This window comes from Aquarana catesbeiana, linkage group LG06 (genome assembly GCF_042186555.1).
Source record: "Aquarana catesbeiana isolate 2022-GZ linkage group LG06, ASM4218655v1, whole genome shotgun sequence".
NCBI lineage: Eukaryota > Metazoa > Chordata > Amphibia > Anura > Ranidae > Aquarana > Aquarana catesbeiana.
This window is the reverse complement of record NC_133329.1, coordinates 389,644,071-389,662,601: the sequence shown is the minus strand read 5'-3', so window position 1 is coordinate 389,662,601 and position 18,531 is coordinate 389,644,071. Positions and strand designations below refer to the sequence as shown.

Here is an 18,531-nt window from a genome sequence, read left to right as displayed (position 1 = left end):
AAGTATAAATCTACAAAAACACCAAACCCCATACTTTTCTTTTAAAATCAGATTTCTGGCAGAAAATTCCTGCGTAAAAATGCGATAATAAATGCATGTAAAAATTAGTCTTGCATATACGCGTGAAATACTGTGCAGCAACAATGTTTTTTGTATTTTTTTTTACATTCATTTATACGCAGCACAAGTTGATGCACTTTTATGTACAGGCCAATTAAAGCGGTTGTTTGCTTTTTTTTTTGTTTGCTCAAAGGTACAGGCATAATGTGCTAGTATGGATCGCATACTAGCACATTATGTTAAACTTATCTAAAAGCAAAGCCCTATCTTGCCGAGAAGTCAACGCTGCAGTGGCTCCCATCTTCACCCGTCTTGCTTTGGGGTTCGCGGACTCAGGCTTTGTGACTGGCCGGAGCCACAATGACATCACTCCCCCGCATTCGCGCAGGAGCCGCTGTTTTCACGGCACAGGGCTCTGAAGGAACGGCATGGATGGCTGTTCCTTCAGAGCGCATGCGCCATTGGTGTCATTGGCTGTACGCAATGTAAATATCTACTCTACCTATAGGTAAGCTATATTAGAGGGTTACCTATAGGAAAAAGCAAAGGATGGAAGTTTACTTCCACTTTAAAAACGATGGGCTGCGTTTGATTGGTAAAAAGAAAATCCTGAATGCCTAAAAATGTGGGATGTTTAGGTGTCCATGTGCACGAGGGCTAATATTGTAGACAATCACTGAGGTTGATATGTTTCTGCTGTAACTTATTTACTTGTAGAACATAATTAATGTATGTAAAAAATAGTTTTCTCCTCCAACCATCCTGATACCATTGTATATCTTTATGTCTCTTTTCTGTGTTCTCTCTGCAGCCCCAGAGATGCTGAAAGGAGAGCCTATTGGACCAGCGGCCGATATTTGGGGATTAGGTGTGCTGACATATGTAATGTAAGTAATACATGATTCAGTGTAGTCATTTATAGGGGAAATGCATGTCGGGAGAATTTCACTAGTGCTTGCTCAAAGTGGTTCTAAAATCAAAATGGTTGTTTTACCTTTATGCATTACGGTAAAAACTTTCTACTAGCTGTTCCTTGTCCCCCCCCCCCAAACATTTATCTGAGTCCTGTATCGATCGAGTGCTGTGCCCTACTGCAGCTCTACTGTCCATAGACAAATCCTCTGAGGGAGCAGGGGGTGAGGCTAAGCTGCTCTGTGTGTGTCTACGGAAGCACGCAGCCCGGCTCAGGAGCACGCCTGCCTGTGTCTCACCATAGGAAGTGGCTTCCTTTTGAGGCACACAGAGAAAGAAGCAGAGAGTGCCATCGGGGGACCCTAGAAAAGGAGGTAAGGGGCTGCTCTGCGCGTTGCACAGAGCAGGTAAATATATAAACCACTTTGTTGTTTTAATTTTAAAAAAATGTTTGACCTTACAACCGTTTTAAAGCAGAACTTTTTTGCTTTAATGGAAAATACCACATTTGGCCATTAGACAGTGATAAGTATAATAAGAATTTTCTGTGATACTTAGCACCATCTAGTGGCCAAATGTTGTATTTTCCTTTTCTAAATCGTTGAAAAACATCCAACCAGCACGGGAAATAGCTTAAAGAGGAACTGCAGTCTGCTCACATAATTTGTAATAACATCTTTGCCATTCAGAAGCTTCCCCCCAACCACTTTGCATGTTATTTTATATATACTGTGATTCTGTACTTGCCGAATATGCTGCAGAAATCTCCCTCCACTGAGTCTGGCTGCAACCATTTTAACTGTGGGCAGCTGAAGCTGCTGCCTGTTCACTTTCTACATTTACACAGACACACAGAGGCACACCTCCAGCTCTGCAGCTCTCATTGGCCCTCTTTGACTCATCCCCCCTCCCTTCCTGGCAAACTCTCACGAGAGAGAGAGCTGTGCATGATGTCATAAGCCTAGACTAATGACCAGACAAGAAACATGAAGTGAGTTGTATAAGGGATTTACTGGCAGAAAAAAAAAATTTGACTATCCAAAGTTAAAACAACAAGGGCAGAAGATTTAATAGATGTAATGATGAAAAAATGACTGAAGGTCCTCTTTAACCACTTGCCGACTGCGCAGGATTATGTATATATACATGATCCTACATTTCGGGGTATTGGGCACGAGTGCGTGGCAGTTGGCGGCTCGCTCCCATTGTGATTCTACACAGCGGGAAACGAGCAACAGGTCCCACGGACTTGATGATTGCCAGCACCCGCTGATCATTTGGTACACAGGCAGAACAGCAGTCTGCCTATGTAAACAAGGCAGATTGCCATTCTGTCAGTAGGGAAGGCATGGATCCTGTGTTCCTGCAAAGCGGGGACAAGGATCCATGCCTTCCCCTAGGAAAATCACCTCCCACACTACACTAAAACACTAGCTAAGAACAGTTAACTGCCCCTGATGTTTAACCGCTTCCCAGCCAGCGTTAGTACAGTGACAGTGCATATTTTTTTTAGCACTGATCACTGTATTAGTGTCACTGGTTCCCAAAAAAAGTGTCATTAAGTTCCTGATTTGTCCGCCGCAATATTGTGCTGCTATAAGTCGCTGATCGCCGCCATTACTAGTAAAAAAATAAAAAAATAAATAAATAAAAAATCCATAAACCTATCCATAGTTTGTAGATGCTATACCTTTTGTCCAAACCAATCAATATACGCTTATTGGGATTTTTTTTTTACCAAAAATATGTAGCAGAATACATATTGGCCTACATTTATGAAGAAATTCGATTTTTTAAATTCTTTTATTGGATATGTTTTTTTTTAAATTGTCGGTTGTTTTTTGTTTATAGCAAAAAAAAAATAAAATAAAATAAAAAATGCAGAGGAGAAGAAAGCTCTATTTGTGGGAAAAAAAAGGACAAAAATTTTGAGTGAGGTGGGGGTTTAATATTATGCCGCGTACACACGGTCGGACTTTTCATCTACAAAAGGCCGACGGACTAAAGCCGACTGACAATCCGATCGTGTGTGGGCTTCCCCGGACTTTCAGCGGAATTTTCCAGCCGCAAATCTGACGAACTTTAGATTTGAAACATGCTTCAAATCTATACGTCGTAACTACGCCGGACCCAGAAATCCGCTCATCTGTGTGCTAGTCCGACGGACAAAAACCCACGCTAGGGCAGCTATTGGCTATCAACTTCCTTATTTTAGTCCGGTGTACGTCATCACGTACGAATCCATCGGACTTTTGTGTGATCGTATGTAGGCAAGTCCGTTCGTTAGAAAGTCTGCCGCAAGTCCGCCGAAAGTCCTTCGAAAGTCTGTCGGACGGGCTGTCGGACTTTTGTAGCCGAAAAGTCCGACCGTGTGTACGCGGCATTACTTGTGGAAATACGTCACGTCAGATCAATGTATCGTTCTGGAATTGTTCTATGGCTATACTAATAGAGTGTATTAAAGTCACAATACAGTTGGGAGAGGCCTACAATCTTTACTCCAGTATCCTTCTCTCTTTGGTTCTGTGTTATTGTGCAGGCTAAGCGGACGATCTCCATTCTTTGAATTGGATCCCATGGAAATGGAAAACAAGATCATGGCTGGACGGTTTGACATTTTTAAGCTCTACTCCAATGTTTCTCAAAGTGCTTCCCTCTTCATACGAAAGCTGCTGTCCATCTACCCTTGGTGAGTGGCTGCATGGACGCAAAGAATATTTGAACAACTAAAGGAACGCTGCTGCCTCTAACAACCAATCAAATTTTTCCCTTTGCATTATATTGTGAGAAAGTGACCCAACTCCATGAATTTCAAACAAATCTATCCTTTATTGCTGGGGTCCCACTGCAAGGGTAGAGTTTTTTAGTAATTCCTGGAGTTGGGCTTTAATGATTGTTCAGTTTTATTTTGTTCTCCTTCATTTGATCCTTCCAGTTTACGGGATCCAAGTGTTTTCCTTTAAAGCAAGCCTGTCAAAAAAAAAAATGGAAACTAGCATTGCTGCTCTCCCCATCTGAGAACGCTAATTTCCCAGCCATTATGCTAGCCCTCTGCCTTCAGGACTTTGAGTCGCTGATCTGAAACCAGTATTTAGAATATTACTTTTTTGACAATCCCAATCCTGCATACTTGTTCCGGGTCAGTTTCTCAGAGTGAAGATAGTGGCTCAACATAATATCCACGAGGCTTCCATTTTTAGTAGGAGGTCAGCAATGCCCCTGTAATAGTGATCCTGCTATGAGGGTCAGGCATTTAATGCCTTTGATTGTTTTTTTGAACATTGCAGTCTCTTCATTGAGCTAGAGTGACCCTAGACCAGTTATTCTCAATCAGGGTTTTTTGAAACCCTAGGGTTCCTCCAGATGTTACCAGGGGTTCCTTGAGCTGTAACTGATTAACCTCCAATTTGAAGGTATCTCCATAGTTCCAGGGAAAAACACCACTTGGCAGAGCCAGCTGCATTAACTGAATGATCTTTATGGCTATCTGACCACTAATATAAGTGGGGCATTCTTTCCACTGACCTCCAATGTAAGGGGCATTTTTCCTACTAACCCTCCATAACTTAATTTTAGCAGAGGTTCCCTGAGACCTGAAAATTATTTCAAGAGTTCCTCTGGGACAAACATTTTGAGAATGGCTGCCCTAGACCAGTGGTCTCCAAACTGCGGCCTGTGGCCTTAAAGTGGCCATTTGTTTGCCTTTATCTGGCCCTTGGGGCACTAGTTCTCTTACTGACACAAACAATGGGGCACTATTACTCCCACTGACACCAACAATGGGGCACTATTCATCCCACTGACACCAATGATGGGGCACTATTCCTCCCACTGACACCAACAATATGACACTATTTATCTCACTGAGACCAACAATGGGACACTATTCCTCTCACTGACACCAACAATGGGGCACTATTACTCTCACTAACACCAATAATGGGGCACTATTCATCCCACCAACACAAACAATGGGGTACTCTTCTTCCCACTGACACCAACAATGGGACACTGTTCCTCCCACTGACACCAACAATGGGACACTATTCCTCCCACTGACACCAACAATGGGACACTATTTCTCCCACTGACACCAACAATGGCACACTATTCCTCCCACTGACACCAACAATGGGACACTATTTCTCCCACTGACACCAACAATGGGACACTATTTCTCCCACTGACACCAACAATGGGGCACTATTTCTCTCATTGACATCAACAATCAGGCAGTATTCCTCCCACTGACACCAACGATGGAGCACTAGTCTTCCCACTAATACCAAACATGGCATTGTTCACTCTCACTGACACCAGAACATTTTGTACTTCCAACGGCCACAGTCCGGCCCCCTATAGTCTGAATCACAGTAAATTGCCCCTTTATGTAGAATATTTGGAGACCCCTGGCCTAGGCTATGGAAAAACGGAAGGAAACATTAAAGGAACTAACCTCTCAATCTACTTGTTCACAGGAGCCGACCCACATTACAAGAATGCTTCTCAAACCCTTGGCTTCAGGATGCCTATTTAATGAAGCTGAGGCGCCAGACTCTCACCTTCACCACCAACCGCCTCAAGGAGTTCTTGGTGGAGCATCAAAGAAGACGCTCAGACATGGCTACCAAGCACAAAGTTCTGCTTCGCTCTTACCATGGAACGCAGCCACCAGCTCCCGTCACCCAGTGACCATGGGAAAAGGACCTTGGCGATGAGTAAGGTGGTCACGAAGCCAAAGGTGCATTTCACTGGATGATAACAAAACGTCAAAGGTCCCAGGGAAAGTACTGGCAAGGAACAAAAAGTCAATACCTTGTAGTGTAAATAAAGAGGACATCATATCCCTGTGCCAAGGGAGTCCTGGGCACATCGGTGGTCAGTATACCTCTGTGACTGACATGGTGTAGTCCAGTGAGACTGAGGAATAGGGAGCATTAGAGTTGTGGGTGCATGGTGCATGTGAAACACCCCCACTTCAACAGCGAAGAAGATCTGACAGCTGTTTTTGACCTACCACCTTTGACCTCAGTTCATTGCAACTTTTTAGAGTCAACCTCTACGCTGGAAAGGATACTTGACGTGAGTCATCTGGCCCTTGGTTTCCATGGCCCCTCCAAGGACTGTTTGGCATCACTTCCTGGACACAACAAGTGGTCTTAATGCAAACAGGCATTATTTATGCAAGGTGTTTTTTATTTATTTTATTTCACTTACCTGGGTTCCTAACTAAAAAGATCACCATGGTACAGATAGGTACTCATATACAATAATAGACTCATTTAGATTTTAGCCCATTACAAGGCTGAGATATTATAATAGAAAAATAATTGTTTACAAATTGTTCTCGAAAAACCTTAAAAAGGGCCTACAGATACTAGATTGGGGATATATCATATGCCCGATAGATGACACGATGAATTTACCGTTATAGTAATTGTGAGCCATTGGAAGTAAAGCTTCTGTCTTGTCCGATTGGTGATTTCTAAGATTTTATTTAAAGCCTAGTAAGAGAGAGAAAGGCAACAAATGGATCTTTTAGATATAATTGACCATAGTCCTCCACCAATCAGAACTACCCTTGTTCTCCTTTTGTACTAGGAGCTATGCGCTGTACTGTAGAGATGTTTTAGCTTTACATCTCCTTAAAAGCACCAAGTGTCTGTCTATTACAATTCCCCACTTCCTGTCCACATCGTCCTCTACTCTCTCAACCTTTGCCCCGTGCTAAATCATTTGGTATGTACCGGCAAGGTCTTCCATATCTTCCACCGTCAAGTCATGCCACCATGTTTTTATCTGCCGATCATTGGATCATGGTTCTGATTATGGGATACTTAAGCAATGTCAACTATCCAGCCATGTTTTCAACCGCTGCTGTACCCTAATCAATGTTCCTTGATAGGGATAATGTGTTTCATACCTCCCTTTGAACACATATGTTTGTCACACTTTCTGGTTCGTTGAGCTGTCACAGAAAGTAGAAGATGCTAACTAGTCAGCTACTCTCCAAAGAGCCAAGTCACTAACGAAGGAGAGAGGAAATGCCCATTGGATAGATATTGAACTTACTTAATGGCAGAGAAAAAGAGGGCAATGTCCTTAATGACTGAGAACATGGGGCAATCTCTTTAAGGACTGATAACAAGGGACATTGACCTTAATGGCTGAGAACAGAGTACAATGTTCTTAACATCCGAGAACAAGGGACATTGACCTTTATTACTAAGAACAAGAGACAATGTCTTTCATGGTTAAGAACAAGGAACAATGTTCTTCATGGCTGAGAACAAGGAACAATGTTCTTCATGGCTGAGAACAAGGAACATCGACCTTAATGTCTGATATCAAGGGACAATGTTTAATGGTAGAGAACAAGGGACATTGACCTTAATGTGTGATAACAAGGGACATTGACCCTAATGGTTGAGAACAAGGGACATTGGCCTTAATGGTTGAGAACAAGGTACATTGACTTTGATGACTGAAAGCAAGGGACAATGACCTTAAAGGCTGAGATCAAAGGGACAATGCCCTTAATGATGAATGTAAAACGGAATGTTGGGAGATGTGTGGTACAGAGGGAGAGAGCAAGTTAAACAGTTCGATTCTAGGAGAGCACAGCAAACTCTGGTTGAAACAACCTTCAGCTGGAAAAAGGACTAGAGGTGACGTTCTGGCGATCTGGAAGGATGTGGCTAAAGGGCTTCACTGTAATGGTGCCACTTGAGCTTGTACATTTGTAGAAGGGGGGTATGCTTTCCCCTAAAGCTGCTCTTGAGCTCCCTATTTATTCACTAAAATGAAAATGGATTTATTTATTTATTAGAATTTGCATTGCTTTTCCTGAGTTTGTATTTTTCCCCCCTCGACCCCTTTTTTTGGTGTGAAGTTGAATAAATAAAATAAATATACTGAGGTTGCACGGACCGCCACGTGTAATCTGTATTAATAAAGTTGTTTATTTTTTAATTTTAATTAACTGCTTGTAAGTATGCTCCTACTTCTCTTACATCAATATTCACAGGCTCCAATTGGACACTATAGGTTCTAGTTATAAAGCATTTGTTGGACAAATGTCAATAGGCACAGATCTAGCCTTTTTGAGCTGGGGGTGTTGTGGGAAAAAAAGTCCAGGTGCACTATTTGTGATTACTGTGTGTGAGTCACAACCCAGTAAACAAGCATCAGGTGTTCACATCAGAATCCCCTCTTACATCAGGTGCCCCCATCATAGTGCTCCCTTACATCCGCTGTCCCCATCAGAATCCCCTCTTACATCAGATGTCCCCATCAGAATCCCCTCTTACATCAGGTGCCCCCATCATAGTGCTCCCTTACATCCGCTGTCCCCATCAGAATCCCCTCTTACATCAGATGTCCCCATCAGAATTCCCTCTTACATCAGGTGTCCCCATCAGAGTCCTCCCGTACATCAGGTGTCCCCATTAGAGTCCTCCCGTACATTAAGTGTCCCCATCAGAGTCCTCCCTTACATCAGGTGTTACCATCAGAATCCCCTTCTATATCAGGTGTCCCAATCAGAGTCCCCCCTTACATCAGGTGTCCCCATCAGAGTCCCCTCTTATATCAGGTGTCCCCAGCAGAATCCCCCCTTACATCAGGTGTCCCCAGCAGAATCCCCTTTTACATCAGGTGTCCCCATCAGAATCCCCTCTTACATCAGGTGTCCCCATCAGAATCCCCTGTTACATCAGGTGTCCCCATCAGAGTCCCCTCTTACATCAGGTGTCTCCATCAGAATTCCCTCTTACATCAGGTGTCCCCATCAGAATTCCCTTTTACATCAGGTGTCCCCATCATAATCCCCTGTTACATCAAGTGTCTCCATCAGAATTCCCTCTTACATCAGGTGTCTCCATCAGAATCCCCTCTTACATCAGGTGTCCCCATCAGAATCCCCTGTTACATCAGGTGTCCCCATCAGAGTCCCCTCTTACATTAGGTGTCTCCATCAGAATTCCCTCTTACATCAGGTGTCCCCATCATAATCCCCTGTTACATCAGGTGTCCCCATCGGAGTCCCCTCTTACATCAGGTGTCTCCATCAAAATCCCCTCTTACATCAGGTGTCCCCATCAGAATCCCCTCTTACATCAGGTGTCCCCATCAGAGTCCCCTGTTACATCAGGTGTCTCCATCAGAGTCCCCTCTTACATCAGGTGTCCCCATCAGAATCCCCTGTTACATCAGGTGTCTTCATCAGAATCCCCTGTTACATCAGGTGTCCCCATCAGAATCCCCTGTTACATTAGGTGTCCCCATCAGAGTCCCCAGTTACATCAGGTGTCCCCATCAGAATCCCCTCTTACATCAGGTGTCCCCATCAGAGTCCCCTGTTACATCAGGTGTCCCCATCAGAGTCCCCTCTTACATCAGGTGCCTCCATCAGAATTCCCTCTTACATCAGGTGTCCGCATCAGAATCCCGTTACATCAGGTGTCTCCATCAGAATCCCCTGTTACATCAGGTGTCTCCATCAGAATTCCATCTTACATCAGGTGTCTCCATCAGAATCCCCTCTTACATCAGGTGTCCCCATCAGAATCCCCTGTTACATCAGGTGTCCTCATCAGAGTCCCCTCTTACATTAGGTGTCTCCATCAGAGTTCCCTCTTACATTAGGTGTCCCCAGCAGAATCCCCCTTTACATCAGGTGTCCCCCATCAGAATCCCCTCTTACATCAGGTGTCTCCATCAGAATTCCCTCTTACATCAGGTGTCCCCATCATAATCCCCTGTTACATCAGGTGTCCCCATCAGAGTCCCCTGTTACATCAGGTGTCTTCATCAGAATCCCCTGTTACATCAGGTGTCCCCATCAGAATCCCCTATTACATTAGGTGTCCCCAGCAGAATCCCCCTTTACATCAGGTGTCCCCATCAGAATCCCCTCTTACATCAGGTGTCCCCATCAGAATCCCCTGTTACATCAGGTGTCCCCATCAGAGTCCCCTCTTACATCAGGTGTCTCCATCAGAATTCCCTCTTACATCAGGTGTCCCCATCAGAATTCCCTTTTACATCAGGTGTCCCCATCATAATCCCCTGTTACATCAGGTGTCTCCATCAGAATTCCCTCTTACATCAGGTGTCTCCATCAGAATCCCCTCTTACATCAGGTGTCCCCATCAGAATCCCCTGTTACATCAGGTGTCCCCATCAGAGTCCCCTCTTACATTAGGTGTCTCCATCAGAATTCCCTCTTACATCAGGTGTCCCCATCATAATCCCCTGTTACATCAGGTGTCCCCATCGGAGTCCCCTCTTACATCAGGTGTCTCCATCAAAATCCCCTCTTACATCAGGCGTCCCCATCAGAATCCCCTCTTACATCAGGTGTCCCCATCAGAGTCCCCTGTTACATCAGGTGTCTCCATCAGAGTCCCCTCTTACATCAGGTGTCCCCATCAGAATCCCCTGTTACATCAGGTGTCTTTATCAGAATCCCCTGTTACATCAGGTGTCCCCATCAGAATCCCCTTATACATTAGGTGTCCCCATAAGAATCCCCTCTTACATCAGGTGTCCTCATCAGAGTCCCCTGTTACATCAGGTGTCCCCATCAGAGTCCCCTCTTACATCAGGTGCCTCCATCAGAATTCCCTCTTACATCAGGTGTCCCCATCAGAATCCCGTTACATCAGGTGTCTCCATCAGAATCCCCTGTTACATCAGGTGTCCCCATCAGAATCCCCTGTTACATCAGGTGTCTCCATCAGAATCCCCTCTTACATCAGGTGTCTCCATCAGAATCCCATCTTACATCAAGTGTCCCCATCAAAATCCCCTGTTACATCAGGTGTCTCCATCAGAATCCCCTCTTACATCAGGTGTCTCCATCAGAATCCCGTCTTACATCAGGTGTCCCCATCAGAATCCCCTGTTACATCAGGTGTCCCCATCAGAGTCCCCTCTTACATTAGGTGTCTTAATCAGAATTCCCTCTTACATCAGGTGTCCCCATCAGAATCTCCTGTTACATCAGGTGTCCCCTTTAGAGTGCCCCCCTTATATGGATTGTCCCTTATCAGAGTGCACCCTTACGTCAGTAGTCCCCATCAGAGTGCCTCCTTACATCAATTGCCTCCATTAGACAGGCTCATGGATCAACGGATGCACTCTCAGAGACCTGGGGTGGGGGTGGGGGGGGGCGCAACTAAAATCTGGGGGGGGGGGGACAGCCCTCCCCAGCACCACCCTAGATCCGGGCCTTAATGTCCCAAACACATTCATGCGTGTTGCTCTAACTTTGGCTGTAATTTTTCTAATAGAGTAATCCTTATGATCGTTACCACCATCTAGTCGCCAAAATGTACTACAGTATATGTTTTCATTGAGTATTCCAGAAGGCTATACCACATTTTGGCCACTGGATGGAGTTGATGATGATCATAACATGTAATGTCATTTTTTGGGGGGGGGGGGTGGCAAACAGAGCCGCCCCTCCCCCCCCGCGCACCGCGGGAGACAGTCAAGAAGGTGGCGATCAGTGGCCTTACCTTAGGCTGCTCCTCGCTCCAGTTTGTCGTGGGAAGTGCCGGGCCAGTACTTCTCCAGGATGTGGGTCCTGATGCCCGATTGTCTGGGAGTCTCCTGGCCAATCGGGTCTCAGGGCCCATTTCCAGATTGGCCGAAAGGAGAAGCAGGAAGACAATAGCGAATATTAATTTGATAATGTCACACAACTGGGTGGACTCAGAGCGCAGTACTCTGCACCCCGAGCCCACCTTTTTTTGAAGCCAGTTAGAGCCTCAGGCTCTAATCACATGCTTCAAAAAAAGAAAAAAACATTGAAATGCATGCGTCTGGCGCCCTGTGTGTAGATTAGGGGCCGAGTGCATGGATTAGGGGGGCGGCGCCCCTGCGTCCCTAATGGAGTGCCCGCCTCTGCTAAGTGCACAAATAAAATACATATGTAGTGGATGTTTTACCTGTCAAAGGATTTGTATTACTGTCCATCCAGTCCTGAGATTTACACAGCTCTGCCACACAGCACAGCCCCTGAGAAGACCTGATTTTTCTCCGCTGCATTTAAGTTACATTTGCAGCTCTTGTTCCTATCCTCAGCCCGTGACTGGACAGTAAAAGGAGAAGCGGCAGACTGATGAGCCCATCTCTCTGTCACTGTGCTCTCTCCTCCTATCAGCACATGAGCACTGCAACACAATTGAAGGGCAGTCATATTGGAACAGGAAAGGGCCATCCCCAAACTGTTCCCACAAAGTTGGGAGCATGAAATTGTCCAAAATGTCTTGGTATGCTGACGCCTTAAAGCAGAGTTCCAGCCGCAAAAAAGTTTTTTTACCTGTCCATGGAGCCCGTGATGTCGGCCCCCCGAGGCCGATCTGTCCATCGGATCGGGTGCAGGCGCCGCCATTACAACTAAGGGAAACCGGCAGTGGAGCCTTCAGGCTTCACAGCCGTTTTCCTACTGCGCATGCGCGAGTCGTGAGAGGGTATCACCGCTCCAGGTGGGTCAGATCAAGGTAAAAGGCATCTTCTTCAGTCTTGAAGTCCAGGTCCTGGCAATGCTATGGCAGTTAGACATCAAAGAAATTCTGGACAGCCGCACTCCAAAAATATTTGCCTTTATTCAATAAGGTGTCATCCAAAATACAGGTCATAGCGAAATGGAACAAAGCTTACGCGTTTCGCACTACACAGAGTGCTTAGTCATAGCTCTTTGATGTCTGCATGCGCGAGTCACACAGCACTTTGTGAATGACCACCTCATCTTCTGGGACACACACAGGTCCCAGAAGGCAGCGGGGGGAGAAGGAGGAGGGCTCGCCACAGAAGAGGACATGACGTACTTTGCAGCGGTCGGGCTAGGACGGAAGAACACTATGTACTTCTAAAAAGGTAGCAAAGAAAAAAAAAATAGTTATCCAAAAATGATTGGTGGAGGGGTGGTCTTTAGTTTAAGACCACCTTATAAAAGTGGGTGGAACTCCGCTTTAAGAGATCTCTTCACTGGAACTAAGAGGCCAAGCCCAACCCCTGAAAAACAACCCCCACACCATAATCCCCCCTCCACCAAATGATTTGGACCAGTGCACAAAGCAAGGTCCATAAAGACATAGATGAGCGAGTTTGGGGTGAAGGAACTTGACTGGCTTGCACAGAGTCCTGACCTCAACTCCATAGAACACCTTTGGGATGAATTAGAGTGGAGACTGTGAGCCAGGCCTTCTTGTCCAACATCACTGCCTGACCTCACAAATGCACTTCTGGAAGAATGGTCAAACATTCCCATAGACACACTCCTAAACCTTGTGGACAGCCTTCCCAGAAGAGGTGAAGCTGTTATAGCTGCAAAGGGTGGGCCAACTCAATATTGAACCCTACGGACTAAGACTGGGATGCCAGTAAAGTTCATGTGCGTGTAAAGGCAGGTGTCCCAATACTTTTGACAATATAGTATATATATATATATATATATATATATATATATATATATATATATATATATATATATATATATATATATATATAAAATTTTTACTTTTTTTACATCATCTTTTTGCTAGAATTAATTAAAAAAAAATTAAAAAAAAAAATGAAAGCACTTGGCATGTAAATAATAAAAGGAATGAACAAATCATGTCACGGTCAGTAAAGATCATCCAGTGAATGAAGCCGCCCAGGATCTGCGCTGGAATCTCTTCTGAAGACAGAGCGTCAGCCACAATCCGCAGCGTCTTCATCATGAGTCACCTTCTAAATATACCCGGCATGTCCATATGTGGTGTCACCGCCTGCGGCCCCCATGCTGGGATCGGTGACAGGTGTTTATTACTGAGGGGAAACAGACCAGGCGGAGGATGGGATTTCAGGCCTGGCTGCCGGGACTATTCTATCTCCTTCCAAGAGCTGCACAATCATGGGGGCTGAAATACGGCTCCTCTACACTTCCGCACTTGTTATTTTTCAGAGACCCTGTATGGTGAGGGGGAACCGCCTGACTGGTGTCACCGGTACAACCCGCTGCATATGGCTTCCCAGCCTGACTGGTGTCACTGGTACAACCCGCTGCATATGGCTTCCCAGCCTGACTGGTGTCACCGGTACAACCCGCTGCATATGGATCCCCAGCAGGGTTGTGGTTGCAGTTGTCTAAGCTGAGAGTGTCTGTTACACTCTATCACACTGCCCAAAGCCAACACTAACAATCCCCCCCCCCCCCCCTACACACACAGACGGGAGAGGAGAGAGGGCTCGATATGCTCCTCTTACCCCTCTGTCTGCCCACACGCCAATCCCCAGGGCTGTGCCTCAGAAAAAGGGAAATTTGAAGTCCAGCAGCCTCAGATACATCTGGAGGGAGCTCACTATACATCCCTGTCTGTGTCTGAAGCCCCCTCCCCTTCTCTCTCCTGCCTCTGAGTGAGTACACAGTAAATCAGGGTTCTCAGAGCACCCCTTACATCAGAGTTCCCCTTTACACCAGAGTCCACAGTGTTCTACCTTACATCTGAGTCCTCTCCGTACATCAGAGTTCTCAGTGTTCCCCCTTAAATCAGGGTCCCCAGAGCATCCCTTATGTCAGAGTCTCCAGAGTTCTCCCTTACAACAGTCTGCAGAGTTCCCCTTTACAGTGTACAGGAACTCTGCAGATTCAGATGTAAAAGGGGAGCTCTGTGAGTTCAGATGTAAAAGGGGAACTCTGCGCATTCAGATGTAAAGGGGGACGCTTGTGCTTAACTTCATATGATTAGAAATGTTATTTAATTGCAAAATATATGTATAGTTTATACTATAAAAAAAAATTGCTGTGCTCCGCTAAAGTGTTCGGGTTTGACTTGAAGAAAAGGTGACAACCCTAGTCACAGCAGGGGGTCCGGTGCATCCCTGTTCTCAGTTTCAGGGACGAATCAGACCCACATTTTTGCCTGAATTCAGACCTGAAATGGAGCCAAAGACGCACAGGACCCTTGTGCAATCCACTCCGCGCCCGTCACAGAGATGTGTGAATTGGCTCTATTGAGAGCCGGTCAGAGTCTCCTGTCATACGAATTGAATGCAGGGAAACCCACATGTAATTCACATTAATGTGAACCCAGCTTCACACACAGGGAGGGTGAGGGGGACTCACTGAGAGGTCTATAAGCCCCGGTTCACATATATGCGGTGCAGTAAATGCAGCAAATCCTGAGAGTTTCCCGCGCCGCAATCACACTCCATTCATGCAATCTACCACGGTGTCAATGTTAAATTAAAGCTGATCTTCACTAAATCTGAGCACCACAGACCGAAAATACTATTTAATTCATTTTTAACCACTTGACCTCCGGAAGATTTACACCCCCTTCATGACCAGGCCATTTTTTGTGATACGGCACTGCGTTACTTTAACTGATGTTCTTAACTGATGTTCTGCGCTACTTTAACTGAGACTTCTATAGGCAGACAGCTATACAGGTGAAAGCCTCCAGCCGGACACTGCTTCTGTATAGCTTAAAGGACTGCAGGGACGGATCCGGGGGGGGGGGCAATTGCCCCCCCCCCTCCCCCTGAAAATATCACTGGCTGCCTGCAAGTCTCTCTCACAGCAGTATCATCAGCCGATCAGCGGTGCCGAGAGAGAGAGAGACTCTGTGTAATGTAATGTAATGGACCAGGACGGAGGAGGTGGGTGGAGCCGCGCCGCTGGTTTGACCTATAGTTTTCCCTGCACCCTGGTTGCTAGCGCCTGGGCCGCCTGGCATCTAGCAACCAGCGATGTCGGAGCAGCTGAGGCGGAGGAGAGCCCCAGCATTTAGAGCGGGGGCCTTCTTCCTTCTCCGCCCCTGAGCTGAGAGTGTTGGCTCCACCCACCTCCTCCCTCCATCTTCTCCACACTGCAGGTTGCAGCGCGGCGTGTACACGGGAGGAAGAAGCAGTGAACACTGTCATCTGGTGCTGCCCTGCCTGCAGGCAGTGCAATTACCGGGACCCCGCTCATCTCCATTGTTAATGCATGAGAGCCCCTCCCCCCACCAGAGTACCAAAATATTTTATTAAACGTGTGTAAAAAAATGAATTAATGCTTTAATGTACAAAATACATGTGTGCCATTATTTATGAAAAAAAATTCTGCAGCTGCCCTTTTAGTTTTGCTCAATGTTAACTCCTTCAGCTCCGGAAAGTTTTACCCCCCCCCCAACCCCCACCCGTTCATGACCAGGTAATTTTTTTTTTATACTGCGCTGCGTTACTTTAACTGACTGACAATTGTGCGGTCGTGTGACGTTGTAAAATTGATGCTCTTTTTTTCCCCACAAATAGAGCTTTCTTTTGGTGGTATTTGATCACCTCTGCACTTTTCATTTTTTGCTATATAAACAAAAGAGTGACAATTTTGAAAAAAAAAAAATTTTTTTTTACTTTTTACTATAAAAATGTCTTCATCAATTTAGGCCAATATGTATTCTGCTACATATTTTTGGTAAAAAATTATTGACTGGTAAAAAAAATATTGACTGGTTTGCACAAAAGTTATAGCGCCTACAAAATAGGCATTTTTATTTATTTATCTTTTATTAGTAATGGTAGTGATCAGCGATTTTTAGCAGGACTGCAACATTGCGGCGGACAGATCAGACACCTAACTTACACTTTTGACACCTTTTTGGGGACCAGTGACACTAATACAGTGATCAGTGCTAAAAAATATGCACTGTCACTGTACTAATGACACTGGCTGGAAAGGGGTTAAGATCAGGGGCGATCAAAGGGTTAACTGTATCCCTAGGGGGTGCTTGCTAACTGTGTGGGGGATGGATTCACTAGATGAACAGAGTGATCCGTGTTCCTGTTAGCAGGAACACAAGATCACTGTTCATCTCTGACAGAACAGCAGTCTGCCTTTTTTACATCGGCAGACCGATGTTCTATCTCTGTGGGGAGCGATCGCAGGTGGCCAGACTGTATGAAACGTTAAATACAGTTCTTATTTTCTGGCAGTGCTCCTCCCGAGACTAGATTCTGGATTTGCCACTGTAATAGGACTGCTGTCTCCTATGGCAGCAATCTTGTAGCAGTTACTAACGGTAGTTGTATTCAACTATTGGCAACACAAACAGTTCTCCTTTTACTCCACAGTTTCTCACTGTGGGTCTTCACTCAACGAACTCCCAGCCTTTCACTAGACTTGTGGTCCAATGGCCACTGGATCCCCGGAGCTCCTCCACTTTTAGCACTCAGTATCTTCCTCAAGCATCACCCCCGCTTCCCTGCTGGGTCCCTGGCTTGGCACTCACAGATACTCTTCAAGTGTCACCTCTTCTGTCCTGCTAGGTCCCTGGCTTTGCACACGCTGAAGTTTTCTCACTTCTTCATCGTTCCTGGCTGGTCAGAAGCAGTGGCGGCTGGTGCTCAAAATTTGGGGGGGGGGGGGGGGGGGCGCAAACAAACTGAAAAATTCTGAAAAATACTTTAAAAAAAACATCAATTGCAGCCTCACTGTGCCTATCAAATTCAGCCACTGTGCCATCAATTGCAGCCACTGTGCCCATCATATGCAGCCACTGTGCCCCAGCATATGCAGCCCCGTGCCCACCAAATAAAGTCACTCTGCCCATCATGTGAAGCCACTGTGCCCACCAAACATAGCCACTGTGCCTATCATGTGCAGCCACTGTGTCCAACAAATACAGCCACTGTGCCCATCATGTGCAGCCACTGTGCCCACCAAATACAGCCACTGTGCCCATCATATGCAGCCACTCTGCCCACCAAATACAGTCATTGTGCCCACCATGTGCAGCCACTGTGCCTATCATGTGCAGCCACTGTTTTTCAACAAATACAGCCACTGTGCCCATCATGTGCAGCCACTGTGCCCACCAAATACAGCCACTGTGCCTATCATGTGCAGCCACTGTGCCCAACAAATACAGCCACTGTGCCCATCATGTGCAGCCACTGTGCCCATCATATGCAGCCACTCTTCCCACCAAATACAGTCATTGTGCCCACCAAATACAGTCATTGTGCCCACCAAATACAGCCACTTTTGCCCATCAAATGCAGCAATTAGTGCCCACCAAATGCATCCACTTGTGCCTGTCAAATGCAGCCATTTGTGCCAGTATATGCAGCCACTTGTGCCCATAATATGCAGCCACTTGTGCATAGTATATGCAGCCACTTGTGCCCATCAAATGCAGCCACTTGTGCCTGTCAAATGCAGCCATTTGTGCCCATCAAATGCAGCCACTTGTGCCTAGTATATGCAGCCACTTGTGCCCAGTATATGCAGCCACTTGTGCCCAGTATATGCAGCCACTTGTGCCCAGTATATGCAGCCACTTGTGCCCAGTATATGCAGCCACTTGTGCCCAGTATATGCAGCCATTTGTGCCTGTCAAATGCAACCACTTGTGCCCAGTTTATGTAGCCACTGAACCCCCCCCCACTCGCGGGGCTCGTGACTCTGGCAGCAATCCCAACCCTCCCGCGCGCGGCTCTGACAGACACCCCCCCCCCCCGGCACTTACCGCAGGCAGGCAGTAGCTCCTCTCCAAGTGCACCAGAGCAGTGGCGACCTCCGTT

The 18,531-nt window shown here is 46.1% G+C and overlaps 1 protein-coding gene across 3 annotated transcripts in view; it reads left to right on the top strand.

Annotated features, from left to right (window-relative positions):
• The window catches only part of SPEG (striated muscle enriched protein kinase), a 476,968-nt gene extending 469,071 nt beyond the window's left edge, over nucleotides 1-7,897 (top strand). For all 3 annotated transcript variants that reach the window (XM_073634316.1, XM_073634315.1, XM_073634317.1), the window contains 3 exons: nucleotides 872-947; nucleotides 3,512-3,661; nucleotides 5,451-7,897. In XM_073634316.1, the coding sequence (XP_073490417.1) occupies nucleotides 872-947; nucleotides 3,512-3,661; nucleotides 5,451-5,664 (440 nt within the window). In that variant the 3' untranslated portion in view covers nucleotides 5,665-7,897. The remainder of the gene's footprint in view (nucleotides 1-871; nucleotides 948-3,511; nucleotides 3,662-5,450) is intronic.
• Nucleotides 7,898-18,531: the final 10,634 nt, after the last annotated feature.